General features: G+C 36.8%; 1 protein-coding gene across 1 annotated transcript in view; it reads right to left on the reverse strand.

The window, feature by feature from the left end:
• The window catches only part of LOC134004336 (NACHT, LRR and PYD domains-containing protein 12-like), a gene marked incomplete at its 3' end in the record, with an annotated part of 79,114 nt that overhangs the window by 29,706 nt on the left and 29,506 nt on the right, over window positions 1–19,902 (reverse strand). The window contains 2 exon segments of the mRNA XM_062443567.1: window positions 672–842; window positions 7,920–8,090. Coding sequence (XP_062299551.1) covers window positions 672–842; window positions 7,920–8,090 — 342 coding nt within the window.

Here is a 19,902-nt window from a genome sequence, read left to right on the forward strand (position 1 = left end):
GTGTGTCATGATTTTGCTGAAGTGAAAAATATTCTGTCATCAAATGAACAGAAATCGATCACACTGCTGCTCAACTCAGTCAAGTCTGTAATTAGAGGATCAATATGAAATCAGACCTGTTCATTATTTATTACATGAGCTCTTCTTCCTGTATTTGGTAGTTTAGTAGGTGTGTGTAATTAAAACATGTTATTGGTGGCAGTAATCATTCCTCCTGTCCATACTGACAGTGAAGTGGTCTCTTCCTAACACAGCTACACTGTAGGAAATGACTTCAGAAGTTCAGATGAAGCTAATATGAGGCTTTGACAGTCTGGTAGACTCACACTTGATTTGTCTGACTCAAAGTTTCAGAATATTTAGTACAATATTCCCTCTTTGAGTTTTGATCCCTCCACTGCAGCTCAGCCAGGAAACACTGAAGAAACTCAAAGATACTTACTAGATATGTGTAACTCAGACTGTTGAAGCCTCATATTAGTTTAAACTCTGAAAGTCATTTTTACACAGAACAAGACTGTGGATTTTAAATTCCTGAAAATATTTAAATTCTACAGATTTGTGCTCAGATGAATCCTGAAAATGTATGAACCAAACATGTTAAACATTGGTGAAGGATTTGAATTTAATACATAGAAAAAAACTAGCTAAGCTACAGTCAGTGAACTGACCTCAGAGTCTTCAGTCTACAGTTTGGACTCTCCAGTCCAGCAGACAGACGCTTCAATTCTGAATCATACAGGATGTTTCTACTCAGGTCCAGATGTGTCAGATGAGGGTTGGACTTCAGAGCTGAGGCCAAAGCTTCACAGTGAGTGTCTGAGAGATAACAGCCAGTAAGTCTGTAATGACACATATATTACAACATATGTTATCATGAAAGAGGACACTTTATATTTACTTCATGTATTTGATGATAAAACAGTTTAACATTCATTATTTTGATCAACATTTAATCTTCACATCAGTGGTTCTACTAATGTTTTTAAAGAGTTTTAATCATTTTTGGCACATTTTATTCCTTTAATGTAAAACAACAGTTGACACACAAACAGGAAAACAGGAGAGAGATCAGTGGACGCTGCAGTTATACTGGATGCATCTGAACCAGTAAGCTACCAGAACACTCCCAGTTCAGCTGATGGTCTCACTGTGCTTGAATGAAACAATAATTCTCATCACTCTCTCTCATACCTGCAGACTGTAATCTTTGTTTTCTTTTAATCTTGCAGATGAAGGAGATAAAATGGAGTTACTTAGTCTGTCTGTGTGATCTGATCTCATGTCTGTCTCCACAAAGTTAACATGACGACATCTTGATTAGAAAACCAGTTTTACTGTCCACTATTTTTAATGTGACTGCAGGATATTTAGACTCAGTTCAACTCAGTGAACAGTTACAGTTGAGAAAGATCATCTCTCTTTGCTACCTGCTGCTGTCAGCTTCACATCCATAAGCAGCTACATTTACTGACTGCTGACAAACACTAATTAATCTAATGACCTGACAATATTAGACCTGTACATAATTAAATATGAATGTAATTAAATATTTAGATGTGTATGACAGATGACTGCATGATGTTTAGTTGTTGACTTTCTTTTCTGAGAATCTGAAAAACTGATTCAGCATAAATACAATTAACAAACCAATAAGGTTGAATTATTTTCAACATGATGTCATCAGAAAGATGTTATCAGGGTATCAGCATTAAAAATATAACATTGAACTTTAATGTGTATAAGATCTCTTTAAACAGGCTGAATTGTGTCATTCTGCTCTCATATAATGATCAGACCTCTGTGCATTTCCTGCTACTACTCTTCTCTACACTGGGGATCAACTGATATCGTTTTTTCAGGGCTGATTCAAATACAGATTATTAATAAATCAAAGAGGCTGATAACCGATACTTGCAGCCGATATTCAGTTGCTGTAAATGTTAAAATGTGCCAAAATGTACAGCAACACAAACCCAACACAAAGCTGCCTTTAAATGAACATTTATTTAATGAATATTTCTTTATAACATGAAATATCTGAACAATACATTTACAAAAAGTGCACAATATAATTATCTTCCTAAACAAAAAAATGTGATGATGTGTTACAAACTGAACGGACAGCAGGCAGTAAACTTTGAAGATAGCACTGAACACTGATAGCTGTAGCCTACTAATTATTAATTGGATTGTTAAAGAGCAAATGCATCATAGTACAGGTAAGTGTGTTTATCTGTGTGTGTGTGTGAGTGTGTGTGTGTGTGTGTGTGTGTGTGTGTGTGTGTGTGTGTGTGTGAGTGTGTGTGTGTGTGTGTGTGTGTGTGTATGTGTGTGTGTGTGTGTGTTTGTGTATGTGTGTGTGTGTGTATGTCTGTGTGTGTGTGTGTGTGTGTGTGTGTGTGTGTGTGTGTGTGTGTGTGTGTGTGTGTGTGTGTGTGTGTGTGTGTGTGTGTGTGTGTGTGTCATGATTTTGCTGATATGAAAAATATTCTGTCATCAAATGAACAGAAATCGATCACACTGCTGCTGAACTCAGTCAAGTCTGTAATTAGAGGATCAATATGAAATCAGACCTGTTCATTATTTATTACATGAGCTCTTCTTCCTGTATTTGGTAGTTTAGTAGGTGTGTGTAATTAAAACATGTTATTGGTGGCAGTAATCATTCCTCCTGTCCATACTGACTGTGAAGTGGTCTCTTCCTAACACAGCTACACTGTAGGAAATGACTTCAGAAGTTCAGATGAAGCTAATATGAGGCTTTGACAGTCTGGTAGACTCACACTTGATTTGTCTGACTCAAAGTTTCAGAATATTTAGTACAATATTCCCTCTTTGAGTTTTGATCCCTCCACTGCAGCTCAGCCAGGAAACACTGAAGAAACTCAAAGATACTTACTAGATATGTGTAACTCAGACTGTTGAAGCCTCATATTAGTTTAAACTCTGAAAGTCATTTTTACACAGAACAAGACTGTGGATTTTAAATTCCTGAAAATATTTAAATTCTACAGATTTGTGCTCAGATAAATCCTGAAAATGTATGAACCAAACATTTTAAACATTGGTGAAGTATTTGAATTTAATACATAGAACACAAAACTACCAAAGCTACAGTCAGTGAACTGACCTCAGAGTCTTCAGTCTACAGTTTGGACTCTCCAGTCCAGCAGACAGACGCTTCACTGATGAATCAGACAGGTTGTTTCCACTCAGGTCCAGTTCTATCAGATGAGGGTTGGACTTCAGAGCTGAGGCCAAAACTTCACAGTGAGTCTCTGAGAGCCAACAGGTAGAAAGTCTGTAATGACACATATATTACAACATATGTTATCATGAAAGAGGACACTTTATATTTACTTCATGTATTTGATGATAAAACAGTTTGACATTCATTATTTTGATCAACATTTAATCTTCACATCAGTGGTTCTACTAATGTCTTTAAAGAGTTTTAATCATTTTTGGCACATTTTATTCCTTTAATGTAAAACAACAGTTGACACACAAACAGGAAAACAGGAGAGAGATCAGTGGACGCTGCAGTTATACTGGATGCATCTGAACCAGTAAGCTACCAGAACACTCCCAGTTCAGCTGATGGTCTCACTGTGCTTGAATGAAACAATAATTCTCATCACTCTCTCTCATACCTGCAGACTGTAATCTTTGTTTTCTTTTAATCTTGCAGATGAAGGAGAGAAAATGGAGTTACTTAGTCTGTCTGTGTGATCTGATCTCATGTCTGTCTCCACAAAGTTAACATGAGGACATCTTGATTAGAAAACCAGTTTTACTGTCCACTATTTTTAATGTGACTGCAGGATATTTTGACTCAGTTCAACTCAGTGAACAGTTACAGTTGAGAAAGATCATCTCTCTTTGCTACCTGCTGCTGTCAGCTTCACATCCATAAGCAGCTACATTTACTGACTGCTGACAAACACTAATTAATCTAATGACCTGACAATATTAGACCTGTACATAATTAAATATGAATGTAATTAAATATTTAGATGTGTATGACAGATGACTGCATGATGTTTAGCTGTTGACTTTCTTTTCTGAGAATCTGAAAAACTGATTCAGCACAAATACAATTAACAAACCAATAAGGTTGAATTATTTTCAACATGATGTCATCAGAAAGATGTTATCAGGGTATAATCATTAAAAATATAACATTGAACTTTAATGTGTGTAAGATCTCTTTAAACAGGCTGAATTGTGTCATTCTGCTCTCATATAATGATCAGACCTCTGTGCATTTCCTGCTACTACTCTTCTCTACACTGGGGATCAACTGACATCGTTTTTTCAGAGCCGATTCAAATACAGATTATTAATAAATCAAAGAGGCTGATAACGATACTTGCAGCTGATATTCAGTTGCTGTAAATGTTAAAATGTGCCAAAATGTACAGCAACACAAACCCAACACAAAGCTGCCTTTAAATTAACATTTATTTAATGAATATTTCTTAATAACATGAAATATCTGATCAATACATTTACAAAAAGTGCACAATATAATTATCTTCCAAAACATAAAAATGTGATGATGTGTTACAAACTGAACGGACAGCAGGCAGTAAACTTTGAAGATAGCACTGAACACTGATAACTGTAGCCTACTAATTATTAATTGGATTGTTAAAGAGAAAATGCATCATAGTACAGGTAAGTGTGTTTATCTGTGTGTGTGTGTGTGTGTGTGTGTGTGTGTGTGTGTGTGTGTGTGTGTGTGTGTGTGTGTGTGTGTGTGTGTGTGTGTGTGTGTGTGTGTGTGTGTGTGTGTGTGTGTGTGTGTGTCATGATTTTGCTGAAGTGAAAAATATTCAGTCATCAAATGAACAGAAATCGATCACACTGCTGCTGAACTCAGTCAAGTCTGTAATTAGAGGATCAATATGAAATCAGACCTGTTCATTATTTATTACATGAGCTCTTCTTCCTGTATTTGGTAGTTTAGTAGGTGTGTGTATTTAAAACATGTTATTGGTGGCAGTAATCATTCCTCCTGTTCATACTGACTGTGAAGTGGTCTCTTCCTAACACAGCTACACTGTAGGAAATGACTTCAGAAGTTCAGATGAAGCTAATATGAGGCTTTGACAGTCTGGTAGACTCACACTTGATTTGTCTGACTCAAAGTTTCAGAATATTTAGTACAATATTCCCTCTTTGAGTTTTGATCCCTCCACTGCAGCTCAGCAAGGAAACACTGAAGAAACTCAAAGATACTTACTAGATATGTGTAACTCAGACTGTTGAAGTCTCATATTAGTTTAAACTCTGGAAGTCATTTTTACACAGAACAAGACTGTGGATTTTAAATTCCTGGAAATATTTAAATTGTACAGATTTGTGCTCAGATAAATCCTGAAAATATATGAACCAAACATTTTAAACATTGGTGAAGGAATTGAATTGAATACATACAAAAAACTACCAAAGCTACAGTCAGTGAACTGACCTCAGAGTCTTCAGTCTACAGTTTGGACTCTCCAGTCCAGCAGACAGACGCTTCACTGATGAATCAGACAGTCTGTTGTTACTCAGGTCCAGATCTGTCAGATGAGGGTTGGACTTCAGAGCTGAGGCCAAAACTTCACAGTGAGTCTCTGAGAGTTCACAGGAAGAAAGTCTGTAATGACACATATATTACAACATATGTTATCATGAAAGAGGACACTTTATATTTACTTCATGTATTTGATGATAAAACAGTTTGACATTCATTATTTTGATCAACATTTAATCTTCACATCAGTGGTTCTACTAATGTTTTTAAAGAGTTTTAATCATTTTTGGCACATTTTATTCCTTTAATGTAAAACAACAGTTGACACACAAACAGGAAAACAGGAGAGAGATCAGTGGACGCTGCAGTTATACTGGATGCATCTGAACCAGTAAGCTACCAGAACACTCCCAGTTCAGCTGATGGTCTCACTGTGCTTGAATGAAACAATAATTCTCATCACTCTCTCTCATACCTGCAGACTGTAATCTTTGTTTTCTTTTAATCTTGCAGATGAAGGAGAGAAAATGGAGTTACTTAGTCTGTCTGTGTGATCTGATCTCATGTCTGTCTCCACAAAGTTAACATGAGGACATCTTGATTAGAAAACCAGTTTTACTGTCCACTATTTTTAATGTGACTGCAGGATATTTTGACTCAGTTCAACTCAGTGAACAGTTACAGTTGAGAAAGATCATCTCTCTTTGCTACCTGCTGCTGTCAGCTTCACATCCATAAGCAGCTACATTTACTGACTGCTGACAAACACTAATTAATCTAATGACCTGACAATATTAGACCTGTACATAATTAAATATGAATGTAATTAAATATTTAGATGTGTATGACAGATGACTGCATGATGTTTAGTTGTTGACTTTCTTTTCTGAGAATCTGAAAAACGGATTCAGCACAAATACAATTAACAAACCAATAAGGTTGAATTATTTTCAACATGATGTCATCAGAAAGATGTTATCAGGGTATCAGCATTAAAAATATAACATTGAACTTTAATGTGTATAAGATCTCTTTAAACAGGCTGAATTGTGTCATTCTGCTCTCATATAATGATCAGACCTCTGTGCATTTCCTGCTACTACTCTTCTCTACACTGGGGATCAACTGATATCGTTTTTTCAGAGCTGATTCAAATACAGATTATTAATAAATCAAAGAGGCTGATAACGAAACTTGCAGCCGATATTCAGTTGCTGTAAATGTTAAAATGTGCCAAAATGTACAGCAACACAAACCCAACACAAAGCTGCCTTTAAATGAACATTTGTTTAATGAATGTTTCTTTATAACATGAAATATCTGAACAATACATTTACAAAAAGTGCACAATATAATTATCTTCCAAAACAAAAAAATGTGATGATGTGTTACAAACTGAACGGACAGCAGGCAGTAAACTTTGAAGATAGCACTGAACACTGATAGCTGTAGCCTACTAATTATTAATTGGATTGTTAAAGAGCAAATGCATCATAGTACAGGTAAGTGTGTTTATCTGTGTGTGTGTGTGTATCCGTGTGTGTCTTTTTGTGTGTTTTGTGCGTATATCTGTCTTTGTCTGCATGTGTGTCTTTATGTGTGTGTGTGTGTGTGTGTGTGTGTGTGTGTGTTTGTGTGTGTTGTTGTGTGTGTGTGTGTGTGTGTGTGCGTGTGTGTGTGTGTGTGTGTGTGTGTGTGTGTGTGTGTGTGTGTGTGTGTGTGTGTGTCATGATTTTGCTGAAGTGAAAAATATTCTGTCATCAAATGAACAGAAATCGATCACACTGCTGCTGAACTCAGTCAAGTCTGTAATTAGAGGATCAATATGAAATCAGACCTGTTCATTATTTATTACATGAGCTCTTCTTCCTGTATTTAGTAGTTTAGTAGGTGTGTGTAATTAAAACATGTTATTGGTGGCAGTAATCATTCCTCCTGTCCATACTGACAGTGAAGTGGTCTCTTCCTAACACAGCTACACTGTAGGAAATGACTTCAGAAGTTCAGATGAAGCTAATATGAGGCTTTGACAGTCTGGTAGACTCACACTTGATTTGTCTGACTCAAAGTTTCAGAATATTTAGTACAATATTCCCTCTTTGAGTTTTGATCCCTCCACTGCAGCTCAGCCAGGAAACACTGAAGAAACTCAAAGATACTTACTAGATATGTGTAACTCAGACTGTTGAAGCCTCATATTAGTTTAAACTCTGGAAGTCATTTTTACACAGAACAAGACTGTGGATTTTAAATTCCTGAAAATATTTAAATTCTACAGATTTGTGCTCAGATAAATCCTGAAAATGTATGAACCAAATATTTTAAACTTTGGTGAAGGATTTGAATTGAATACATACAAAAAAACTACCAAAGCTACAGTCAGTGAACTGACCTCAGAGTCTTCAGTCTACAGTTTGGACTCTCCAGTCCAGCAGACAGACGCTTCACTGATGAATCAGACAGGTAGTTGAGACTCAGGTCCAGTTCTGTCAGATGAGGGTTGGACTTCAGAGCTGAGGCCAAAACTTCACAGTGAGTCTCTGAGAGCCAACAGGTAGAAAGTCTGTAATGACACATATATTACAACATATGTTATCATGAAAGAGGACACTTTATATTTACTTCATGTATTTGATGATAAAACAGTTTGACATTCATTATTTTGATCAACATTTAATCTTCACATCAGTGGTTCTACTAATGTCTTTAAAGAGTTTTAATCATTTTTGGCACATTTTATTCCTTTAATGTAAAACAACAGTTGACACACAAACAGGAAAACAGGAGAGAGATCAGTGGATGCTGCAGTTATACTGGATGCATCTGAACCAGTAAGCTACCAGAACACTCCCAGTTCAGCTGATGGTCTCACTGTGCTTGAATGAAACAATAATTCTCATCACTCTCTCTTATACCTGCAGACTGTAATCTTTGTTTTCTTTTAATCTTGCAGATGAAGGAGAGAAAATCTTAATCTGTCTGTGTGATCTGATCTCATGTCTGTCTCCACAAAGTTAACATGACGACATCTTGATTAGAAAACCAGTTTTACTGTCCACTATTTTTAATGTGACTGCAGGATATTTTGACTCAGTTCAACTCAGTGAACAGTTCCAGTTGAGAAAGATCATCTCTCTTTGCTACCTGCTGCTGTCAGCTTCACATCCATAAGCAGCTACATTTACTGACTGCTGACAAACACTAATTAATCTAATGACCTGACAATATTAGACCTGTACATAATTAAATATGAATGTAATTAAATATTTAGATGTGTAGGACAGATGACTGCATGATGTTTAGTTGTTGACTTTCTTTTCTGAGAATCTGAAAAACTGATTCAGCATAAATACAATTAACAAACCAATAAGGTTGAATTATTTTCAACATGATGTCATCAGAAAGATGTTATCAGGGTATCAGCATTAAAAATATAACATTGAACTTTAATGTGTATAAGATCTCTTTAAACAGGCTGAATTGTGTCATTCTGCTCTCATATAATGATCAGACCTCTGTGCATTTCCTGCTACTACTCTTCTCTACACTGGGGATCAACTGACATCGTTTTTTCAGGGCTGATTCAAATACAGATTATTAATAAATCAAAGAGGCTGATAACCGATACTTGCAGCCGATATTCAGTTGCTGTAAATGTTAAAATGTGCCAAAATGTACAGCAACACAAACCCCAACACAAAGCTGCCTTTAAATGAACATATATTTAATGAATGTTTCTTAATAACATGAAATATCTGATCAATACATTTACAAAAAGTGCACAATATAATTATCTTCCAAAACAAAAAAATGTGATGATGTGTTACAAACTGAACGGACAGCAGGCAGTAAACTTTGAAGATAGCACTGAACACTGATAGCTGTAGCCTACTAATTATTAATTGGATTGTTAAAGAGCAAATGCATCATAGTACAGGTAAGTGTGTGTGTGTGTGTGTATGTGTGTGTGTGTGTGTGTGTGTGTGTGTGTGTGTGTGTGTGTGTGTGTTACTAAAATCTTGCGTTACAGCATTGAGTTGAGTTGAGTGTAACTATGACAGGCTCTTCTTACCAACTAATGTTAAAGAGTGAGTTTTAACTTCTTAAGTTGGAAAATTACTCCATGAAAAGTTTTGTATCTGCTGCTGTGCACACGCTCACTCCAAGAGTACAGAGCAGCTGCTGGCGTGAGTCGGACTGAGTCAGAGAGAGTAGAGGCTGCATCAGAGAAGCACATGTATCTCAAAAGGGGACTGTTTTAAAAAATGATTCGCTGATTGAATCATCATACAGTCAGTCACACACCAATCACAGCCATTCTCACCACAAGGCGGTCCCTTTAAATATGACTCCCCTTCAACTCCAAGTAAAACTGTATTACCATTTGTTGCAATAAATGGTTTGATCTATGACGAGAGTGGTCCTGACTGAACTGACATTACTGAATACGTTTTCTGATTCGCTGATCCTCCGTGCTCACTATGAAATGTCTCAGAAAACCATTAAGAAAAAAAATATGATGAAAGCAACTCTGTATGACTTCAGAGTTTTTTTTGGAAAAAGATATAGATCTTATTTTAAACTTTTGATTATAGTGTTAAAACAGTGTTTGATTAAATGTGATTTGCAGAACCTGCTCCTATAATAATAATAACTTTACTGCATTTACTGATGACTGTAAAATACTGATTTATGTTGTGATAAAATGCTGCTGTAATAAAACCTCAACCACAGCCTCTAAAGTCCTTAATTTGTTTCATCAGGTTTGAATGATGCTTCCATCACCCAAAGGAAGATAAATAGAAGAAAAACCTATAAATTAGAAGTAAAAAGAATAACTGTGTTCATTAATTTAACAGCTATAAACACAACCAACTGAACAATCAACATTATTACACATCAGTGACTAAATATAACTGACATGATTTTTTCATATATAAACAGTAGAGTACTATTTTAACGTGGCGTACAGTATGTATTTGGATACATTTTAAATAATTTCTCCACTCCCCTAAACTCTTTCCGTCGGGGTTTACTTACGGGCCAGATGTAGGCTATGAATCTGAATTAATTTAGGTATTGCCCATCTCCAAAAGGCCACCTCAAAATCCACCAGAATGCAGGAAGTCATATCTAACTAAACCAACATTTTCCGGGGGCAGAACCCTCAGACCGGCCACCAGTGTTTTTGTTTACCACATACTGGGGTGGATGGAGGGTCGGGGGTCCGCACCTTGAAAGAAATCTTAGACGAAACACTGTTTAATAATAATAATAATAATTTTAATCTATTTATATTTGAAGAACTAAACTACACTGATTTATAATGTTAATCACATCTGAAATCTAGAAATAAATAGAATAACTGTTCATTAACTTAAGAGCAATAAACAACCAACTGAAAAAAAATATTTACACTCAAAACAGAACACTATTTTAACATAAATAATAATTATTTTATATTATTTATATTTGAAGAACTAAACTACTAATCTACACTGATTTATTATGTTAATCACATCTGGACTTACTGAGCCTTTCTGCAGTTCCTCACAGCTGGGATCAGTCTCAGTCGTCCCTCCTCTGATGTGTTGTAATTCTTCAGGTCCAACTCATCCAGAACCTCCTCTGACATCTGCAGCATGTAGGCCAGAGCTGAGCACTGGATCTCAGAGAGTCTCTTCTCTGATCTCTTCTCTGACTTCAGGAACTCTTGGATCTCCTGATGTACTGAGCGGTCGTTCATCTCCATCAGACAGTGGAAGATGTTGATGCTTCTGTCAGGAGAGATATTACCACTGTTCATCTTCTTCAGGTTGTTGATGACTCTCTGGATGGTTTCTGGACTGTTCTCTGTCCACCCCAACAGGCCTCCTAAGAGACTCTGGTTGGACTCCAGAGAGAGGCCATGAAGGAAGCGGACAAACAGCTCCAGGTGGCCATTTTTATTTTTGAGAGATTTCTCCATGGCTCTCTTCAGGAAGTCATCTAGAGAAAAGTTACTGTAGTATTTTCCCAGGAAGTCCTTCAGTACCTTTGTGTTCCTGTTGGTGCAACAGTGGTAGATGTAGACTGCAGCCAGAAACTCCTGAACACTCAGATGAACAAAGCTGTAGACTTTTTTCTTGAAGATCAAACTCTCTGTTTTGAGGATCTCTGTAAAAAATCCTGACAACACCGTGGCCTCTGTGACATCAAGACCACACTGTTCCAGGTCTTCGTGGTAGAACATGATGTTTCCTTTCTCCAGATGTTCAAACGCCAGCCTCCCCAGCTTCAGAAGAAATTCACTGTCAGCCTCTTTCAGCTCCTGTGGACTTGTCTCAGGTCCCTCATCAAATTTGTTCTTCTTCCTCTTTGTCTGAACCACAAGGAAGTGTGAGTACAGGTCAGTCAGGGTCTCAGGCAGCTCTCCTCTCTGGTCCTTAGTCAACATTAGCTTCACAACTCTAGCAATGATCCAGCAGAAGACTGGGAGGGTACACATGGTGTGGAGGCTCCTGGATGTCTTGATGTGTGAGATGATTTTGCTGGACTGCTCATCACTGAATCTCTTCCTGAAGTACTCCTCCTTCTGGGCGTCAGTGAAGCCATGTACTTCTGTTATCCTGTCAAAACATTTACGAGGGATCTGATTGGCTGCTGCAGGTCTGGAAGTTATCCAGACGAGAGCACGTGGAAGCAGTTTCCCCTCGATGAGGTTTCTCAACAGCACGCTGACTGATGACTCCTTTGTGACATCAGACGTGACCTCCTTCATGTTTTTGAAATCCAGTGAAAGTCTGCTTTCATCCAGGCCGTCAAAGATGAACACAACTTTAAAGTCTTTAGATTTGAGCTTCTCTGCTGTGATGTTCTCTAATGTTGGATAGAAAGCACGGATCAGTGTGAGCAGACTGTGCGGCTCATCTTTGACCAAGTTCAGCTCTCTGAATGGAAGTGGAATCAGCAGACTGATATCTTGGTTTTTGGAGCCGTGTGCCCAGTCCAGAGTGAACTTCTGCACTGAGAAGGATTTTCCAACACCAGCGACGCCGCTCGTCAGAACAGTTCTGATGCGTTTCTTTTGGTTGGGTAAGGGTTTAAAGATGTCGTAACACTTGATTGGAGTCTTTGTCTTGGAAGCTATCTCAAGCTGCCTCACTTCATTTTGAGCATTTTCCTCTTCACTCTTTCCCTCTGTGATGTGGACCTCAGTGTAGTTATCGTTGAGTTCAGTCTCACTCCCTGATTCTTCAGGTCCTTCATTCACTTGCTGAGATTTACTTATCAGAATTTCCTTATGTGTATCTAAATCCTCCTGCTGACGACTATCTGCTGAAAGAGAAGAAAATATAGATTTGATCAACTATCAGTGTGTTTAGATGTATTTCTGTAACAAGGTCACTCAGAGAAACCAGGTTAGACGTGTAATCGAGGAACATGTTAACATGCACAGTACTTTAAAACATGCCTTTCTTATTTTATCTTTATTAATGACAGAAGATATTTATTAGTCCTGAGTATTTAACAGGTTTTCTTCTGTGTGTCTGAGTCAGAACTTTTCCTCACAGTCTGAATGTGAATTCAACCGAGAGTAAAATGTTAAGTGTTGGAAACCAACTTATTTGGACTTCTAGAGGATAATTTGTATTAGTTGTACTTTAAATATAATGACAAATCACTCTGTGCTGTGATCTCCTCCTTCATGCAGCTGCTCCACTTTTTCTATCTACAGTCTTTTGTTGAGTACATGTTACGTGTTTACATGGCAGAGAAACTGTCGGCCTCCAGGAGAAATCTACCTGGGGAAATGATATTCATTCAATAACAGTTACTGTGGTGATCACCTGTCAGAATTACATCACTGCCCTGACAAAAGTTGACTCATGTTTTCCACAGTTGTGTCCACAATCAACAATAATCCTATGACAACCCTCCCTAAAATACCCCCAAGGTGTGAGACCAGCCTCCAGGAAGTCATGCATGTGTCAGAGTCTCCAGTGTCTGTTGGTTAGTGGAGGAGGTATCACCAGGTTTAACATATGAATCACTTTGTGTAATTTTCACTGCGTTGTTATATGTTGGCGTTCTTTTTATTAATAGAATACTGTAACTCATAACTCATGTAATAATTTATGAACTTCATGCATCACTGCTTACTGTCTAACTTACCTTTTGGTCCTGGTTGGAAGTTTTGTAAACGCTGCACCAGATCATTCTTGCTGATCTTTTCTAAAAGCTTCTTGGTTAGCTGCAGAGCTCCATGATCCTGATGTTTCTGTACCATCAGATCCACTGTCTGTGTCCTTGCTGCATTCTCCAGCTGAGCCACTGGGATGCCTTTAAAGCCCTCCAAGATGTCATCCAGCTCCAGGAACCATTTGAACTTCTTGAAGTCATCTTCTTTTAACTTTTCAAGAATGTTCAAGAGCTCCTCTTTATGTTTCGACATTTTGCCCCCTGCTGAAAATAATATGCATTTTAAATAAGAGGACATGTGTTCAGTTCTCATCTCATGTCACTTTACCAGTATGACTTTTGTACATGTTCATCTTACATATTAATCATCTAATGCTTGAAACAACTTTTATTATTTTCATACTTTCAGTCTTTCACTACTGAAAAACTCTATCAGTAAGCAAACAACAAACTTTTGCAGCCATGTTTCAGGTGTGAGGCTTTTGGTGTCTGTATTTCATATCAAATGAGAATATTTCATTTTTATTGTTGTACTTTTGGTGGGCAGTATCATGTCTTTATGAAATGCTCTGCTGGTATTACAACCAACTTTGTTATTTTTACCTCACATACCTTTACAGGAGTTCATGAGTGATCAGCTGATAACGTTGTACAATGAGAAATGCTGTTTGATCTGTGAAAACCTGAAAGGACGATAATAATGATGAGATCCTACACTTCACTACTGTCATTCCTGGTGCTTAACTAGGGAGGTCAGAGGTCATCTGTTGATCATGAAGCAAAAGGCGTACAGTGTCTTTCTTGGGGACAACTAAATGTTACGATTTGAGGAACCAGTGAATTGGCTCGAGCAGCCATGGCAACCAATTACCCCTTTCACACCAAAGCAGTTCCAGTGCTGGTGCTGGGCTGTCATGTTCTCATTTCTTTATACTAATAATTTAAAAATAGTAATAACTGTGCAATATTGATATAATATACATAGTTATTTCACTTTAATCTGCAATAAAAAATATTTGGTTTATTACCACTCAATGCCAATATTACTCTTGTAAATGTCATGATTATGTTTACTTCATATTTTTTGCTGTACGTAAACTTTTGTATTTTTGTACTTATATATTTCATTATACTGTCCACTTGCTGTGAAAATGCAAATTTCCACATTGTGGGACTTAAAGGAATATCTTATAATCAATACAGCATCTTTAAGTGTTTTAATCTGTTCTTTCATGATTTGTTTTTACTTGCTCTAATTAGCTTTACTTGTACTTATTACACACTTAAAGCAAAATGGTGCTTCAGTCTTGTTTGCTGTGGTTGTGCACAATAGCTCCGCCCCCCGCCCCTTAATGTAACCGGTTCCTATTCTTCTAGTCCAGCAAAGAACAGGCGCCACTCTGGAACCTGTTTTTCTGGCCCGGAGCCAGTTCTTTGCCTGTGTGCAAAGGAAAACCGGTTCCAAATTAAGCACTGTCACCGAACCAGCACTGGAACTGCTTTGGTGTGAAAGGGTTAAATGAGGAGAAAAAGAGGCAGAGGTGACATTCATTAAGCGCAATAAGTGTTAGTTTCACAATAACGGCTCTAAAATTGTGAGATGCTGGCCTGCGTCCATGTCATGTTACTTTCAAGTTTATATCTTACAAAAAACAAGATGGCTTCCTTTCCTTTTATTCTCACTGGAAAATATATTTTAAGATAGTTTCAACATTAAAATGTGTTTAGATAACATTTCTAGTAGGAAATGTTCGTAATATTTGTTGAGTGAATGTGTATGTTAGTTATTATGATGGTTGTTTCAGGTCATGATTATTTACAGCGCAGCAGTGTGTCACGTTACATCTGTGAGGACGCAGAAACCAGGAAAAGTAACAAGGAAGAAGTCAACGCTGTGATTTTATAACTATGATTTAGTGCGTGACAGAGTACACACTGATACATTAACCTCCCTCTATCAGTGGGTTCATAGGCCACACACAGGGACAGATAACATAATGGTTGATAAAGGTCATTACAACAGGTATAAAGTCACTGTCAGTATTAATTGTAACACCATGACAAAATGACAAAACTACAAACAGCTTGGACTTTTGGTAATGGAGGCAATGGTTCGTTTTTATTTGTTTTTTAGAGATTGAATTCTCAGCAGATACTTAAAGTTAGTGTTTTTTTTATTATTACATATTGAACATGTGCCAAACAGCCAAAATAAACAAAATTAAAAATACAAGATCAGAAGTAAGTCCTGGTGTTTTATGAAATTAATGTCAAAGATGGAAGAAAACAAAAAACAGCTCAGACAAACACATTCATGTACAATAGTGTAAGATTTCTCATACATTCAAGTCAAATCAATTTTATTTATGCAATGCCAAATCACAACTGAAGTTGAATTTTCTAACATTACATCTTTAAATTTCAGAGAATCACATCTTGACTTGACTGTGATTCTAGTTTAAAACCAACAGATTTCAATTAAACATCTGAGTCGTTCTTAACTGTGACTTCTCTCTATTTCAATGAACCAGTGAGTCATGTTACATCTGTGAGGACGCAGAAAAAATGAAATGTTTGAAGACGTCAACGCTGTGATTTTATAATGTTCTGATAGTTTAATCAACCAAACAATTAATCTGAAAAATAATCATTAGATTGATCAATAATTACAGTTTTCATCATTTTCAGCACTAATATTAACACTCACCTGCCTCAGACGTGCTGCTTTCCTCCTTCTGCTCTGTCTGCTTTAAAATGAAGTCAAGATAAGACTGAAGACTTTACTCCCTACCTGTTTACTCCTCCCTCCTTCTTTACTGGAAATCACCTGTGTGTGTGTGTGTGTGTGTGTGTGTGTGTGTGTGTGTGTGTGTGTGTGTGTGTGTGTGTGTGTGTGTGTGTGTGTGTGTGTGTGTGTGTGTGTGTGTGTGTGTGTGTGTGTGCGTGTGTGCCCACCGACTGTATATTCTTTTATAAACGAAGAAAACTACCAGGATAGTTGTCAAGTTTTAGCTGTAGTTCCTCTGAAATCATATTTTTCTCTTTTTATCTAGCAGTGACTTTACAGTTTACCTCTGTCCTCTTTTATAATCATATTCCTCAGCTATCTTATATGAGATCAGGGTCAATGACTCAATGATGTACCTATAAAATATCACACTTGTTGGGTACGTGATATACAACATGTCTCCAAGTATGTTGTAAAGTATAGCAGATAAGAACTGCTTCATTCCGCTTATCGAAGTTGATGAGTTCAAAGGTTCAGCAACAAGATCTTCACTTACCTCAGGAGCTTGTGTTATCCTAAGTTGACCTGGTTTCATTGAGCATCTCAAATAAAGTAAGAAATCAAAATGAGACAAATCTAAAAGTGACATTTACACTTTCAATTACAGGTTTAGGGGTAATTCCAGTAGATATTTTGTGTGCACATTATTATCAGTTTCCACTATATACTAACAGTTTGTCCAAAAGGACACTATGATAATCTTATGACTTGAAAATAAACTAATCTTGTTCAGATAGTCTGGAAAGGATCCAAAAGCTGAATCACACATTCCTTCACGAGCACAGTTCTGTCAAAATCATCTGTGTTAAAAATGACAACTACAGAGAACTGTAGTATCATTCAGCTCACAATCCTTACATCTGACAGCTGTGGTCCAAGCTTTCCTTAGTCCAGGATCTTTGGGGAACATTTGACAAAAACAAGACCATCTTAAAATGACTTCTGGCATGTAGCTGAATAGTTTTACTTCTAGTCACGTAGTGCTTGATCAATTATTCAGTACAGTCGTGTTATCGTTAGGTTGCCCTCATCACGATGATGTCAGGTCATTTACTCATATAACAGTAAAATACAATAAAAATGTCACTTCCTTGTGTAAAGTTAGCCAGTGATGTTTGTCATGTATGTTTCCTCTGTTTGTAGTGAAATGCGACACGTCTACGGCATTTTTCCTGATCTCTGTGACTCTTGACTGTTGACTGACCCAATATGCAATTTTTACTTAAAAATGAAGAAAACGATTGTTTGGTTGTTGCTAATTTTCATTACAGCTCTAATCCTCATTTTGGGCTCTGAGAAACTGTGATTTGAAAAAGAAAAATGAATTTACAAATTAATTGGGAATATGATGATAGTAATCAATAGAGCGGAAATGATAATTCGAGAAGATTAGTTGATTGACAGAAAATAAATCGCCAACAATTTTAGTCATTTTTAAAGGGGAAAAATGATAAAATTCTCTGATTCCAGCTTCTCAAATGTGAATATGTTCTGGTGTCTTTTGTCCTCTATGACAGTAAACTGAATCTTTGTGTTATTTTGGACTGAATGAGACATTTGAGGACGTCAACTTGGACTTGGGGAAACAATGACTGTCAGCCTAATCGACTAATGAATCCAGAAAGTGATCAACAGATTAATGGATGATGAAAATAGTCGTCAGTCGCAGTCAATTTACAGCCTGATCATCGTGTCTCTTCTTCCTCACAAAGAAGCTCAACATCACAGGGAAAACAGTGAACCTGGACATTTGGGTAATATCATTCTGTTAGACATCTGCTTTACTGTATTGGCATTCATTATCTGTTCATATGACTGCAAACACTTGTATAAATACAATACAATTTGGCCCTGATATATCACCTCTATGATACTTGAAAAAAAATGAGATCATAGAAGAAAATTCATCCTGAAATCATATTTTGTGCCAAAGACAACATTTTGACCAAAAACAAAACAAATTTAGATTTTAGAAAACAAATTAACAAGATATGAAACACTTTTAGGAGCACTGAGACAAATTTACAAGTGGTGAAATATTTCTACAAATGACACAATCTTCATAGAAAGAGAATGTACCAAATACTGGGAGTGATTGATACTGTGAGCGGCCAATTCGTGTTGTTGTCTGTGAAGTTTATCGTGATGTTTTGTCCATTTTGTGCGGCTCATATGACTCATAATATCACCAGAGCAAACGACAACATGAACAGGAAGCTCCCTGTTGACAGATAAAAGCATGGTTGACACATTTATGAATTGGCTCATAAAACTGAAAAATATTTTACTGTTTTGAGGATCAATCTTTGACCTGCTGCTGAGGACTTTGGGTAAATTTCCAGTTTCACAGACTGGTACTTTACAGTCAGTATAATTTGTTGAGATGAGATGTTAAGATCTATTCAATTACTCATCATCAGTCGTGGGCCTCAGAGTCATCTGACGAAAGCCCTGTTGAATTTGATCCAGCCTCACAGTGTGTCCTGTCTGGGGCCGATAATAATGTGTGTCAGCCTGTGTATTGTCTTAGCCTGTTCCATCTGACCATCCAATCTGAAATCTCTACTTTTAAATTTAAATGTAATTATCTTGTTTCTCATCTTAATACCTACCCAATACTTTAATATTTATAACAAATCCTTCATACTTACTTTTTTTTACTTTACTTGCCTTCTACACTTATCATTTGCAATTTCAGCTAATACTTACCGTGATGACCTGAATACTTTAATGTACTTTTACATCCACCCTAATATTTACTTCAGAAAAGATCCTAATACAACAACAACAACAACAACAACAACAACAACAACAACAACAATGTGCATTTCTGGGCTCTGGTCCAAACAATTTTCTCCACTTTTACTGTATTCTGTTCAGTTTGACTTCTTCAGATAACGGGCTAGTACAAACACCTATACCTCAGTGTCAGCATTATTTCATCTTTTACAACTTCTACTAATCAAGGCTTTCCTCCTAATACCTGAACAACTAAAACTGAGACTTAAACTAAATTAAAACTAAACTAAAACTAGTCAATTCCTCAAAATAAAAACTAAACTAAAACTACTTAATCACTTGCTAAACTAACTAAAACGGAACTAAAATAAAAAAGCAACTGTAAATGACTCTGAAAATGATCTGTTGATGGTAATTTCATGTGTGGCTTATTTTTCTTTTAGTTCCCCTATCCACTTCCTGTGCACGTTTGTGTTTTGGATCTTTTATTTTGAAGGCTTTTTGAGCAAAACAGGAAGTGGGTGCAACGGTTGTCTTGGAGACGAGTGCCTTGACAACGCAAAGGTTCCTGGTGTTAATGAAAGGTTATCAAGTTATTATTTATGATAAATGAGTGTTACATCTGTGATCAAGCGACCTAGCCGGAAAGGGAACAAGGTATTATTAT

The sequence above is a fragment of the Scomber scombrus genome, chromosome 22 (genome assembly GCF_963691925.1).
Source record: "Scomber scombrus chromosome 22, fScoSco1.1, whole genome shotgun sequence".
Classification (NCBI taxonomy): domain Eukaryota; kingdom Metazoa; phylum Chordata; class Actinopteri; order Scombriformes; family Scombridae; genus Scomber; species Scomber scombrus.